The 14,627-nt window shown below is 49.7% G+C and overlaps 4 protein-coding genes across 4 annotated transcripts; 2 read left to right on the top strand and 2 right to left on the bottom strand.

Moving 5' to 3' along the window:
• Positions 1-186: 186 nt before the first annotated feature.
• BC939DRAFT_435019 (transcription initiation factor IID, 18kD subunit-domain-containing protein) lies at positions 187-1,011 on the top strand. The gene is made up of 3 exons (XM_051553427.1): positions 187-414; positions 526-623; positions 715-1,011. The coding sequence occupies exons 1-3, from the start codon at positions 252-254 to the stop codon at positions 916-918; spliced, it is 465 nt and encodes a 154-aa protein (XP_051417396.1). The 5' UTR covers positions 187-251; the 3' UTR covers positions 919-1,011.
• Positions 1,002-2,511, bottom strand: BC939DRAFT_435021 (uncharacterized protein). The gene has a single exon (XM_051553428.1). The coding sequence runs from the start codon at positions 2,170-2,172 to the stop codon at positions 1,060-1,062; it is 1,113 nt and encodes a 370-aa protein (XP_051417397.1). The 5' UTR covers positions 2,173-2,511; the 3' UTR covers positions 1,002-1,059.
• A 1,445-nt stretch (positions 2,512-3,956) lies between these two features.
• Positions 3,957-6,149, top strand: BC939DRAFT_435024 (uncharacterized protein). Its single transcript, XM_051553429.1, has 2 exons — positions 3,957-5,607; positions 5,727-6,149. Exons 1-2 carry the CDS (start codon positions 4,048-4,050, stop codon positions 5,949-5,951), a joined length of 1,785 nt encoding a protein of 594 aa, XP_051417398.1. The 5' UTR covers positions 3,957-4,047; the 3' UTR covers positions 5,952-6,149.
• A 2,796-nt stretch (positions 6,150-8,945) lies between these two features.
• Positions 8,946-9,779, bottom strand: BC939DRAFT_391223 (WD40-repeat-containing domain protein; the record flags this gene model as incomplete). Its single annotated transcript, XM_051551945.1, has 1 exon — positions 8,946-9,779. One exon carries the CDS (start codon positions 9,777-9,779, stop codon positions 8,946-8,948), a length of 834 nt encoding a protein of 277 aa, XP_051417399.1.
• Between the last annotated feature and the right edge of the window lie 4,848 nt (positions 9,780-14,627).

Below are 14,627 nucleotides of genomic sequence, written 5' to 3' on the forward strand. Positions count from 1 at the left end.
TAGGAGTGGTGCAACAGGAAAAGAAAGATGGTGGAAAAGCAAAAAAAGCAAAGATGTAGTATACTGCTGGAGTGGGCCCGTTGGAGTTTTTTCTGCTCCTTCAAAGGTCCAACCGCGGACGTGCCACAGAAACCGCAGTTTTCTGTACGGTGGCTTGTCCTGTCTCCTCCCATGGCTTGAATGGTGCACCAAGATACACTTCCAATCGCACAACGAACCACTCTGTCATCGCCATCACAAGAACAGCCAGCATGGGAGATTCGACTGCACAGCAAACCGACACAGGACTCAATGCGGGCAGCATGACGGTAGCGGGCAGCACTGCCAAAAAGCCCACAGCAACGCTGGGTCGTCCACCTGGCTCAACAAACGAACCACGCAACAAGAGAAAGAAATATGTCTTTGGCAAAGAGTGTAAGGGAAAGACGAATAACTCTTTGCAATCGTATTCATTGCTACCGGGCAGTGGACTGGCGTGCAGCAACAGTCTCTAACTTGGCGACGTTCTGTTCTTTGCACATGTAGTGAAGCAGCTCATGTATGGATTTGGCGACGTACCCAACCCTGCGAACGACGCTGTCGGAGTCCTCGAGGACATGCTGATCGAGTACCTGACAGACACCGTAAGCGTCTTATGTATATATTTAGGGGTTTCCTGGATGCTGCTGCGAGAGATTGCTAATCTATGATTTGTGTCTTCTGGTATATCTGCAGTGTACTCAAGCAGCCGCAGTTGCTGATAAGCGCGGGAAGGTCAATGTCGAGGATTTCAAATTTGTTTTGCGAAAAGATGCAAAGAAGCGGGCCCGTGTCGACGAGCTGTTGTACATGAACGAGGATATTCGACGCGCCAAAAAGATTGCAGACATTCCAGAACTCGACAACACGAAAGGCGGCGCCAAGGATGCTCCGATATAAATGCTTTTTTGAGGGCCCTCGAGGGCTTTCGTTAACATTTAACAGGAGCGTATTCGCGCGCAGCAATTTCAATGTATCATAGTCTATCAGCATGTACTTTTATTAATAAAATATATATAGTTTGGAAAAAAAAAAATCGCTTCACCGACGATTGCTGAAGACCCACGCGGCATTCACTACCGAGACGATGACAACAGTGTTCCGGGTAACCTCGATCGGAAGGCTCTTGTATGTCGCCTGTACTGTTCTAGCAGTCTTGCCATTCGGAACCCAGACGTGCAGGATCTGCTTGAAGAAGCGCTCGTCGATCACGTTCCGGGTCGAGGCCAAGATACCCGAGAGCTTCTTCCAGAGCAACTTTCGGCAATCTGCCTTGCGATACGCACCCTTGAAGGCGAATGCTCGCGTCACAGAGACACCGACGTGCACCCGCGGAGGCAGGTTCTGCAGGGTGATTGAGTAGTCCGTGATAGGTTGGTACGCAAACAGGTATTGGATCTCCATCTCCGTCTTGGCAAGTTTGGCGCCTAGGCAGCGGTTGAGCATTTCACAGGACAGGACCTCGGATAGGAGCGAGCTGCCGCCAGCGTTAGGTGTGTTAAGCATACGGATCGCATCTGCAGACCAGTCCATATCGTCAAAGCGCGTTCGTCTCGGGATACTGGTGTTGATGATCACGCAGGCAGGACAAGATCGTGTCCATAGACCGGACGCCAGCTGGTTGATGGCCAAAGGCGAGATATAGAAGGTCATGGTCGCGGCATCGTCGAACACCCGAGGCTTCCTTCCAAACTCGACCAAGAGCTCGCCATCACTCATGTAGTCCACAGAGGATGCGAACGAGACGCTGTCGCTGTCATAATCACAATCACTGTCGCTTCTCTCGCTGGCAGAGAAATCGTCATAACCTACACCACTGTTGGCCCACATCCTCCTCAAGAGAACGGCGTCCTCATCCTCGGAATTACCGTCGTACTGGCACATATCCATTGTCTCTACATGCGGGTATACATTCGTGCAGTTGTAAGTAGAATCTTTCCGGAGCTGATTCTTCTTAGATGGTACACGCCGCGATACCCGGGTCCGACGTATCAAGTTGTTCATTATAGGATTGCTGTTTATGGCAGAAGTAGAACGACTTGTTTCCCTTTTCCTTAGACTGTGGAAGCTCCTGAGAGAGAAGGCTTGATGGGGTAAGATCAAGAGCTGAAGCGGATGCTCCACAGCCCCCAAAGCCGCAGTGAGAGAAGCCATTGTTACGAGCGGGGGCAGAATGCTTATCCTGCGGCGACTGGTAATTAGTATCCAAAGTGCATACTGAGGACTTGGACGGCATGTCGTTGGAGTGTGAAAGTGTCTCGGCTTGGTGGACGTTAGCTAGGACCGAGAAGGCGGTTGTGTGTGGATTGGCGGCAAAGATCATGTTGGCAAAGGACGAGACCAAGGAGTTTTGTACACGCGTGGCTGCATTCCTGGAGCTGGTGGAAGTCGTTGTGTTTGCTGTAGCCATGTTTGTGCTTTGTGCTTGAGTTATTATTCTGAGCTTGTGTTCGGGATAGGTTGTATAGTTTGAGGATAAAAACAAAGGATTAGTTCAATGTATTTATACGAACACGACACTGGATCGAGCATCCTGTTGAAGAGTCAAAGGGAGTCAAAATTTTACTGCGGCAAGTCAATTAGCAAAACTGCGGTGAGAGCGACATGAGCAAGGGCAGCAAAGCGCGTTTGCATTACCTGGTGAGGGTCGCGTTTCTCATCATCGCAGCACTCTTTGCATCACCATTTTCCCTCCTGTGTCGAATTGCATTATTCTCGCTCTCTTTTATCATTCCATAGCTACTTCTTGCACGGCTGTTCTCTCTGTCTTATCCTCCTCACTTTTTACTATCTGATTCCTCTTGCTTGTTCCTCTCCTTTGATCTGTCCATTGCTCTTCTCCCTTGCTTGCCTTTCTTTGATCACTGTACTTCTTGTCTGTTGCCACTACATCTCCAATGATTGCTTGAGAGATGAGGCACAGCAGAATATCTGGAGCACACCCGGTCGTCTAGTTCCCTGGCACTCGCTGGGACGCTCAGATAACGAGGGCCAGGTGTGTGTGGTGGGTTGGGGCTGGGGCTGGGAATGGATGATGGCGTGGCTGAGTTGCGGCAGAAGTGGAGTGCTGCATGGATGGCGTTCGTCTAGGCTTGCTCGGCTGCAGGGTCCATGCAAGTTCAGAGCGTCTGTTTCAGACTGAGGTCTGGACGCGCATTTCCAATTGGTGGATGCGATGGGGGACGCGTCGCGTCGCGTTTCAAATGAGTCCATACAAATTGAACACTCGAGACTAGAAGGGGAGATGGAGATTGACACGGCTGGCATGTTTGCCACCAACTACTGCAGCTTTCGCTCGTCCTCTCTCGTGCATGCAAACCATGAAAATCATGACTGTAATAATAATAATAATAATAATAATAATAATAATACTAATAATAAGAAGAATACTAATAAAATAGGAATAATAATAATAGTAATAATAGTAATAGCAAGAATAAGTCTAATAATTAGAATAAGAATAAGAAAGAGAGCGAGACAAGGCGAGACGAGAGGAGGAAGAGGGAGAGGGGTTTTTTGCTCGAGTATCATCCTCTCTCGTCACCATCGCCATCGCCAGGACCATCTTCCAGGAACCACCACTCTCTCGCACTGCACACTGGTGCCCACTGCCAACAGTCCATCATCGTCATCATCGTCATCGTCATCCTCATCACCACCATCCTCATCCTCATCTTCATCCTCCATATTCTCCTCGCCATCCTCACCGCTCCTTTCCCCACTCAGCCGACTCGGTCTCTTGAGTAGCCCTCGTCGCTGTAGTCGTCGTCGCCGTCGTATTCGTCGCCGTCCAACCCGCCCCTCCTGCCCCGCCCGCGCCTCCCTCTCTGCCTCCCCTGCAGCAGCGCGAAGTACAGCCCAGCCTGGGTTTTCCAATTCCCATTTCCAGTTTTTATATTTTCCGTTCTACTCTCTCCTCCCCCCCTTTCGTGCTCCCACCCCCCGCCCTCTCTCTATTTATTGATTTCCCCTCTCCCTCTTCCCTCCCGCTCTCCCAGATACCGATCGATTATAAAAACACGCCACGCCATGAACTTCTTCAGGACCAAAAAGAAGCTAGACGACCTGCCTGCCCACCCTCCCCCTGCTTCCTCCGCCCCACCCTCCGCCGCCACTCAGCGAACCGTCCAGCGTGGTTCTTCCGTCAACGGTATCACCATCCCCCCCCGCACCAACTCTGCTGGAGCAACCCCTGCCCCAAACCCCAACCCTGCCCAACCCCCACCCCAGGCACAGGCTCAGGGCCAGAACCAAGGCAGTAGTCCTCGGGCGAACAATCCAGAGCAGCAGCAGCAGCAGCAGTATCAGCAACAGCAACTCCAATATCAGCAGCAACAACAACGCGATTCAGATTCAATCTCCCTCAACTCATCCGTCATTCCACAGCAGCAACAACAGCAACAACAACAGCAACAACAACCGCAACAACAACCGCAACAACAGCAACAGCAACAGCAACCGCAGCAGCAACAGCAACAGATGCAGCACCAGCAACAACTCCAGTCGATGCAGTTGCAACCAGGCTCCTATGGCAGTGACTCCCTGCTCACCTCCCAGGTCATTCAATACCCATCATACCAGGACCAATCAACGCACTCTAGCAGTGTCTCGGGGATGGAGGGTGGCTATGCTGGCGGAGCCTCTGATGATCAACACCTCGGTCGCCAACAGCACTCCGAGAATATGGCTGGCAACCATGGTCAACCAGATGGCTACTATCAGCAGCAGTCTGGTGGCACTAGTGGAGGAATGAATAGCGGCCCCATCCAGTTGCAAGGCCAGGCCCTCGGAAACGGTAGCATGAACGGCGCGCCCAATGGCATCGACAACACCAACAGCGGTAGTCTAGGCACTGGCAGTCTCGGCAATAGCACTGGAGAACTGTCGACAGATGTCCGCAAACTACAGGATGAGATCCTGAGCTGGAAGAGGTCCCAAGAGTCGTCCCAGGCCAAGGTGAACCAGCTTCGTCAAACCTTGACCCAAAAGTCACAGGAGAACAGAGAACTGCACGCCAGTCTGACCCAGGTGACTCAGGATCGATTGATGCTTCAGGAGCTGGTCCACAAGCGTGAAAAGGAAATGGACGATCTGCGCTCAAAGTACTTGAATGACGTTCGCCAGATCCGCGCAACAGACGACGACCATTCCACGATCGAGCAGCGGGTGCGCATGCTCCAGGCCGCCATCTTGCAGCTCACAAAGTCCTCCTCCGGCGACAGGGCAGTAAACCTGAACACGGAAGAGGCCCAGGCGTTGGTCAAGAAGAAGTACAAGTTCGGCAATACGCAGCCCTACATTCTCAACATGTTCTTGGAGAAATACATCATGGATACGCTGCTCGAGGAGGTCTTCCACGGCCCCTTCTACGTCGGCTTTACCCTGGCCAAGGAATACGGAGAGATTCACAAGTGGATGGTCGATAACAACTTTGGTGATCAGGCTGTTCGCTTCCGCCAACAACTTTGCTTCATGTCCGCCAAAGCACCCGTTGCACAAGCACATGCAGCTCAGGAGGCCATCCGGATCGCAAAGGCATTCGAAATCAAATTGGAGCGTCTTTACAACAACTGGGCAGGTCATCAGAAGGTAACATGTCGCTCTTCATTGTGCATAAGCCGCCTTGATTTCCTGACTTTGCATATCACATCGTGAACTTGCACGACTGACGACCGACCTTGTTCTTTGTGCTATCATTCTTCGTTTAGGTGCTGGATCTGGTAACCAAAGCTATCGAGCTCAGCTTAACGATGAGGAGCCAGAATGCCGAGATCAAGGCCGAGGTCATTCCAAGCGAGAGCGAGTTTGATGCAGAGAAGATGGTTCCAGCACACAAGAGCAAGGAGGGCGGCAAGGTCAAAGTGTGTGTCATGCCATGCTTTATCGATACGAACGGTGTAGTCGTAGGCAGGGCCAAGGTCTTTTGTGGTTAATACCGCTCAACCGCAAAGCAAAAGCATGTTTACAATCCCTTCCTTCATGGTCGCCATAATACCAGGACACTTCTGCCCACCCTCATTCCAAAAAAAAAGAAACAAAAACAAAACGAATCCCCTTTGTTATTATCCAGGAACATCAACAACACCATAATAAATATACATCTCGTGTACATGTACTCTTTGTTCCTCGGAAAAAAAAGAAGTGAACTGCATCTGACAGCACGATATGAATTTCTATTGATTTTGCGACTTGCATGGCCACTGTTCTCAAAAGATGTCTTTGGATCCATGTACGATAAGTCACTCATCTCCACGGATGCCATGATGCACCTATTTTACGCAAGCATAAACTACCTTGTATTTCAACAAAAGTGAAACAATTTGAAATAAATATCAACTTATATGGCTATCTCTGTTAGTTAAAAAAACGGCCTTCAACGTACTTCCCCGTCGCTGATAACATGCAGCGCTCAAAGACAACTGCGATCGTATCGAGTTGGAAACCAGTGTCAGTGAAGACAGCTCCCCAAAGACCCAAAGACAGCTATCTAACATGTTGCCAAAGTCCCCAGAGAAGGGGGGAGGGGAGAAGGTAATTGGGCTTTTGAGATGCAGGATAAGCGACTTTACTTTTAGCAGGCTTTCGAACCATATGCCGATTCTGTCCATTGCATCGATCGTGCCCGCAATGTGCTTCCTTCAACCATCGATATAATCGATATGTCAATGGATACGCGACACATCATCTTCAGGGCAGCTGTTTTAGCCACAGGTGCTTTTTTTAACTCCTCTGCACACGCGCCCCTTTGTTATCGAGGGCACCGTGTCTGAATATCAAAGGTTAAAAGAAGCCAGAATACAATCGGCTTGAGAAAACACGACTCCGACAGCCTTGACTATATGGTGTAGGCCGACTCAGGGTTGGGAGGCGCCATGCAGAGGGAGCGTGGCTACCGTATCCCAGCTGTGCTCTTGAGTGGTTGCATACGACCGGGTATGACTACAAACGGCTTCATGGACTCGGACTTGTCATGGTATTGCAAAAAAAGAGGATATATGTATTCGATGAAGCTGCCAACCTTGGATTCCTCAAGTTAGTTATAATGAAATATAAAGCAGGTATTATCCCTTTACCTGGTAATATGGTCGAGAGGCAGGCGTCATATCGCTTTGGTGTCAAACAAGGCAATAATACCATGCGACTGCTACTCCATCTTAGAGAGTGGGCCTTGGCGCTTTGTAGACTCGAGCGTATCCAGTGCTTGAATAGCACTTGCACACTCGGTTTTGGGACGTTCAAGCAGGGCCCCCCTAGATGAGTCGATGCGGCTCTAGAAGCATCGTTAGTTAACATCAGTGTGGATTGTTAGGTAAACGTCAATCAAACATGCACTGCGTCTTTTTTTTTTTCCTTAATAAAAGTGAAGTATAAAACTGACAATAAGTCTGTGTTGGTCTACCAGAGCCAGCCGAGCCTATGTGTAAAACGCTTTAATGTCGGTGGCATCAGGAACCGCGGATACACTGGTGGAGCTCATGTCCTTTGGGAGCTGCGATTTCACCTATGTGTTGTGCAGGGAACACACGTTGTCTACAGCTGAACGGATGGTGCTTTGCTAACGAAGAACCCCAATGCGGGAGTGAAATAAATAAGTTATAATGCATGACTCTAGCTCTGAGATCGCGCATGACGGAAACAACGGTGTTCTAAACTACCTGATGACTGGCGATCTTGCGGATGCTCTCGACAGTATGCTGCAGAATAGGTGTAGCGGTGGAAATACCGCTGCTTCAATGGCTTAGTCTTTCCAATGGATGCGTGTGTAAGTGGGTTCGTTGTGTCTGACATGCTATGGATGATATGGAAGAGTACGAAAAAAAAAATAGCTGTGTGCACAAATAGTAGTAATATAATAGGAACGAGAGATTGAATTACGACGAGGACAAAAGTCGATAGCGATGTGATAGTATCAGCGGATAAAAGAGAGAAAGTAAGAGAGGAGAGTAGAGCCGCAAATGAGAGAGATAAAAAGAAGGAATGCGAGAAGGAGTGAGAGAAGGAGCGAGAGAATAGGAATGAGGAAAAGAAAGTGTGACAAATGAGGGAGACCCAGGTTTCCTTATTATTATTATTATTATTTGCTTGGCCACGTGAGTGGTGTCTATCGAGCGACCCATGTCCATCTACACTAGAAGTGCCCATCCACCAGGGGCCATAGCCCTGAAAAGGCGGTCTGTAGATGCAAGCTGGCGCGCCCATGCATTGCCGCCTGAATTTTCATTTGCGTAACACTGACAGCGCGTAGTCTTGGGCGCAGCGCGCGAGCCACCAGTCCCGTTATTCAAACACAGACGCGTTCTTTTGATAATCACGGATTGTCCCCGAGTCAGAGATGCCACAGTTCCTTAACTTCTCCTTGCTTTCCGCGAATTGGCCTCCAATCTTACGTTGCTTCCTCTCATACCTTTATTCCTTGTCAGGATGCGAACCATTTGGAACTAATGGATACACTGCAGATTTGCTTCGAGTCCTTGAACATCTCATCCACAAAGTCGAATGATCTACTATAGCTCTTCGTTTCCACAGAAGCGGAGCCGACCCACAGAACTGGCCAGCGATGATGGCAAAAGTTGATATTTTATTTTTTATATAATATATCTCTTAAGTCGATCAACCTTGCGGACCTATCGGACCTTACTGGCAAAATCTGCTGCAGTTATCCATTTCACCGAAACAGACTCGACCCACAGTCGTCAGACGACAAGTTGCATCCCTCAGGCCTGCCACTAGGGCATGCACAGCAGTTTCCACACCTCGTCAGTGTGCTTAGAGCGAAGCAGAGCTCAAAAAAGTTTTATTTTTAAAACTATTTGTCTCTCGAAGTAAAGCGCAAAAAAAACGGTATAGTTGGAAATATATGTCAGGGGTATAACGCGCTCGATTTTTTTCTTCTACTTTACTGCACTCGTAACTGCTTCATATTCACCTCAAGCAAGCGAAGAAACATCCGCCGAGTCGACCGACTTTGCTGACTGTACAGCGGGAGAATCTGTAGTGAGGTTGGTATCCAATGTGTCGTGGTTTGATGGTAGCTTGAGTTTAGATGCCACGGACGCCATGCTGATAAGCTTCTTGCCTGCCTCGCGGAAACTCGAAGGTAGAATCGGCTCGCCCACAGCGCCACGCTGCTCTAATAGTCGCATATTTATCCTGCTCAGGCCCTGCACGTTTTGGATAGAGGTGTTCGACACAACAAGTGCGTCGTGCATCGAACTCCAATGCAGACGCACCTGAAAGTGATTTTCCTCTTCTGTGACTTGCCACATGCGAACAGACGTATCTTCACAACCGGTTACGAAATAAGTACTGTTGGGGATCGTGTTCCATGCGATGCTTGTGAATGAACCTTCGATAAATGCCAAACATTGACCGGATTTCACATCCCACAGCCGCACCGTCTTGTCATGGCTGCAGGAGGCAATCTGATGGCCGCTAGGCGAATACGCCACGATATTAACATCGTCGGTATGGCCGCTTGAGATGAAACCGGGTGTGCCGGTTTGCGCGTCCCACAGTCGCACCGTCTTGTCGTCACTGCAGGAGGCAATCTGATGACCACTGGGTGAATACACCATGCCCCTGACAACGTCAGTATGGCCGCTTAAAGTGTGGGTTTTTGTCCAAGTCGTGGTGTCATACACGCTGATCATACCGTCCTTGACGCCCGCGGCACAGGTCTTCCCGTCCGGTGAATGCACGCAGGAAAGCACAGATGCATCTTCTATGAGATATGACCATTCGCCAAATTGTAAGCTTGCCATCCGCGCGTTGCTCAAATTGGCCTGACGTAACCAAATACGGCGAAGATTGGCCTTTCTCAAGTCCGCCCCTGGAATCCAGATACCCTTCAAATCCGCCCCGTTAAACCGTATCCCGGCTCTGACCAGTATCGTGATCGCATTCGCCGCTGCCTTACGCACCTCTTTATCGGTTTTCGAGCGTTCAATCATCGCGAGCAGTTGTTGCTTGAAGACAGGTTCCTGGTGGACACGCTCCGCTAAAAACTGCAGAATAGATGGCTCGCTCACGAAGTCTCTCCACGTCAATGGATGGTCAACTAGAGACTGCTGAATGCCGATGGATTCTTCCTCAGCCGCCGCTCGGTCTTCAAAGCTGAACATAGAACTGGCACTTCCACGACGAGCCGGAGTAGGTATCTGATCTAGGATCTTCTTGGCCTCTTGCGGTTCAAATACTGCACGAGTAAAGCAATATTCCAACAGCGATCAATGGATAAACCGGTACTGATTGCCGTTGCGGATCAGAGGACAGGCTTCCAGCAGGAGCTGGTTCTCGTCATCTCGGTTGAAAAACTCTCCTTTCCATGTCTCTTGATCTTGTTTATGTGAATACTCCACCGCGGGGTTTCCTGCCTGATGCCTGTAGATCGCCGCCGCCAAACCCTTCAGAAACGTGACACCATTCTTCGTAAAGCCTTCATCCGCTAGCCTCTCGAAGGCTTTCTTCTCTTGGCGGCTCAGGTCCTTCTTGCCAAAAAGCCGTTTTTTGCCACATTCCAGCCACAACTCCACGAACTGGTCATACAGAGCAACTCGAGTGACCATGGCAGTCGAGAGCATTTGTCCTGGATCCACCAAACGCGGCAATACCTCCAAGGACAGTGTCAGAAGGAACGGATTCTTCACTAGATCCACCAAATTGGGAATCTTGCCAAGTGCTTCCAGGTAGTCCTTGGTCTGCCAGAGTGGTCTGTTTGCGAACACGTATTGCTTGATGTAGTCGTGGATCTGGGTGGCAGAAAACGGCGCAATGACTGCCTCCTGAAAGAGCATTGATGGGCCGCTGTAGTTCCGATGTATCGGTTGAAAGTGATCCCTGTAGTCTTTAGGAAGGTACTCGGTACGGCAACTGATCACCATCTGCGTACGCCATCGTCCTTGATTCAGCCGGTTACTTGTATACAGGTTGTGCATTTGCTGACTCTCGTCATACCCATCGCAGATCAAGATAAACCCGCGATGGTCTTTCATCTCTCGGATCTGGGGCTCTGTAAAGTCGTTCCTGCGCAAGTGTTTGGCGATCAGATCCTGTTCCGGTTTATCGACCGCAGGCAAGTTGATATGCAACGGAATTCGGCTATCTCTTTTCCTGTAGCTGCTCCATATGACACATTCGAGTTTCCGGTTAAAGGTCGACTTGCCTGCTCCAGAGTCACCCAGCAGCAAGAACACCTGTCGATCACTGCTCAGAAACTCGTTGACTTTCTCCATCAATGGGAACAACGCATCGTCAAGCGCTTGGAGATTAGCCTTGGCTTGAGGAGGAATATAGACAGCCTTGCCTCTTGTCTTCAGCCGTCTGGCTCTCAGCAGACGCAGGTCGTATTCAACGTCGGGTATATCCTGGACACGATCGAGCGAAGATGGAGACGGCAGTGGCGGAGAGAATGCCTTCAGTGGATATGGGCTTAGACCTCCGCTCATACATGTCCGATAAAGAACCTGTTTCTTTGCGTGGCCATTCTTTCGCAACTCCCGTAGTAAGGTGTGGGCGTGCGTCTTTATGGCGCTGTCTAGCAATTCGGTTAGCTGGATAAGGATCGTGAGAATCCATTGCTTGACGCTGGCATGCTCGCTCCAATCCGTGTCATTCTTGTACAGCTCGCCTAGAAAATTGACAGCACTTTGGCGGGTGCTGGCATCCCAGAGCTGGTTGGTTGCAATCTCCCCGAGGCGCTGGCATAGTCCCCACTCAAAAGCAGGATCGCGGAGACAAGGCGCTTCGCAGATCAACGTCTTGAAGTCGGCGAGTCGACCTTCTCGAAGTAAGGTATCTATACCGCGTAATGCTGGATACCATGTACATCTTTGGCTGAAGCTGAGAGCCTCCTTTAGACTTTGCTCCGCTCTCGACCAGTGAGCTTACTCCTCCGTAGCCGATTTTGGCAATCTGGTACACTTCCCCTAATCCTCCCTGAAGTTGCCCCAGTCCATCAATGAAGCCGTTCAGATCCAGACCCTTGAATGCACTCACTAGCCCTGAAATGCCATTCGCCACTACGCGTGTGCGCCGTAGAGCAGCTTGCATGGGTGTTTCATCATCTGGGACGTACTGCAAAGCTTGATAGGCGTAGGCTACTTGATACACCAAATAAGGCTCTGAGCTACCCTTTAATCCATCCAAATAAGCGACAGGAGGCGTATGCAGTTGTTCTCGGTCCAGGTCCTTGACATGGCTATCGGCCATCGCGTCCAAAACGTGCGATACTGTCAGCGACAGTTGATAAAGATGCTCAGCCGATTGCTGATGGGTGCCCTGTAAGCGCGTGCTGAGGACTCCTAGAATCTTGACCAAATCATCGGCATGAAGGTAGCCTGGGGAAGCGCTTTGTATCATCTGTGCCAGCCCTTCCAGTAAATTGAAATCCAGTAAGGTGGATTGCCCAATACCATCGATAAAACTACCGAGCAGCTTCCGATACTGCACTTGATCGAGAACAGGCGCCAGGAACACAACTTCAGTCACAGTGGCGGGCGCCTTGAGTTCGTCGTCGATGAATGCCGCGATCAACTTTGTCGCCAGCAAGCGTAGTCGTTCCTGCTCATCTGTATCCTCCGCTTTGGCTTGTATCCAGGCGCGTTGGGATTGTTAAGCACCTCATCGATCTCTACGGCAGACGCCGATGACGACGACGAGGCCTTGGACAGTAGGCTGAGGCAGTACACAAGCTGTGGAGTACTGGCAATGCGCTCATCCGATTTTGGTAAATCATACTTGGCAACAGGCTTTGCCACATTCTGAAGAAATATCCCTGAAGGAATCTGTGCAATGCCACGGTGATGAGGGCCACTCGAACCTGGGGGAGATGAGAGGCGAGGCGTGGCTGAAAGAGAGATAGGGGAAACTAGCGTGCGATGGATGGAGCTGGTCTTGTTGTTGCCGGGCCGAGAAGAGTCGAGTGATCGTTGGTTAATGTCCTGGATATGTCCCCATTTTGCTGCCTTCTTGTAGCTGGTTTGTGCCATTTCGCTATGCCCCAAGTTGTTCAGCAGTTTCCCGTGCTCGAGATAAGCACTGGCGATTCCATCACGCAAGGTTTGATCCACGCCCGACTGTGGAGAGGCAAGAGTCTTTTTTGTGGCTCTTTTCATCCGAGATAACGCAGCTTCCGCATCGCTGCAAAACTGTAGGGAAATTCCTGTATCATTGGTGTTGCGCGCAATTTCCAATAAGATATTAGCGACCTCCAGCTCCTTTTGTGGCGAGAGAGTGCTTCCTAATGACGAAAAAGTACTACTAAACATGTCAAATTCCCCCTGGTGTTATAGAGTAGATGATGGTAATGTTAGTGACCTTGACTTCAATTAATATTGTTATGCGGGCACCCGGTGTACGCACCCAGACTGGCGGACACTGCAGCACAGCAACTGGCACGAAATGGGACACAGTGGGCTGGGCCACTTATGAGACATCCATGCAGCTGCTATGGATATTAATTGATTTGTTTGAGGATAGACCGGCCTACTGCCATCACATTTACAATCCCGCACTTTTGTACATCTGATGACGCCCTACCTCGGAAGCGTTTATTGTTTTTTTGACTTGTTTCCTTGGTTTTGAGCAGAAGTCGTCCGAGTCTACTCCTCTTCGTGTCTTTAGGTAGCAATACTAGATGCCTATCGACAAACAAAGCGAATTAATAACTATTACACATGCCTATGGATTACTATCGAGTGACAAGAAACGGTGCCTCACCTCAGCACGAACCTGTTTCTGGATTTCTTTCACTGGCTGAGGAGATGGCCCGTCCTTGTGTAGTGTTCTCTACTTCAATTCTTTGTTCAAGACTATCCGCGCACGAATAAGGTGGTCGAGTGGAGTGATATCCGCTTCCTCTCGTCACTTCTAGCAAAGATTCCTGTGATCATGAAAGAAGGGATTATTATCCATTGCACGTTCATGGTTGTCCTTTCGGTTTTCGCGCACCCTTATCCCAGCTGTTCTAGCATTAGCATTCTTGGATCGACTATAATGGTTCAGGCACAGGCAGGAAAGGGGCCTCCGCAGATAAACAGTGTTCTCGTTACCGACAAATCGCCGCCGGACTGTGCTTATTGAACTCGAACAGGGGCGTACGAGAGACAGAGAAGAGAGAGGAAAGATGAGAAAGAGAAAAGACAGTTCCTGATGGATTGAGGAAGAGTGTAGCTGGGAAGAAAGGAAAACGGGAAAGAGCGGAAAGGGAGGAAAAGAGTACGCAGACACAAAGAACGAGCGCTTCGGGACACATCCATCGTTGTTGTATTAGCTAAACAGACTCATGCTTTCAAGCTCCATGGTTCCCTCGCCCTCGTGTAGCGTGTAATGGGCTCTCATCGAATGAGAGGCAAGGTAGGCCATGAATGTGCCCTGTTTAGAATTGAGGATGCAAAGGGACTCAGGAACACTGTGAAAATTTCAGTACTCTGTCGGGCTTAACAAACGTTAACTACCTCGGTCTCAAATTACTATATAATAAGAGTCCTATTTGAGTTGATGTAACAAGCGATCGATGGATGCGACAGGAAAGAAAAAAAAAAAAAGCGACGCCAAACGAACGTTTTGAAGATATACGGCGCGTTTGAGTGCGGAAAAGTATATGGTTCTGC

Source organism: Gamsiella multidivaricata, assembly GCF_025024155.1.
Source record: "Gamsiella multidivaricata strain RSA 2152 chromosome Unknown BC939scaffold_2, whole genome shotgun sequence".
NCBI classification, from domain to species: Eukaryota; Fungi; Mortierellomycota; class Mortierellomycetes; order Mortierellales; family Mortierellaceae; genus Gamsiella; species Gamsiella multidivaricata.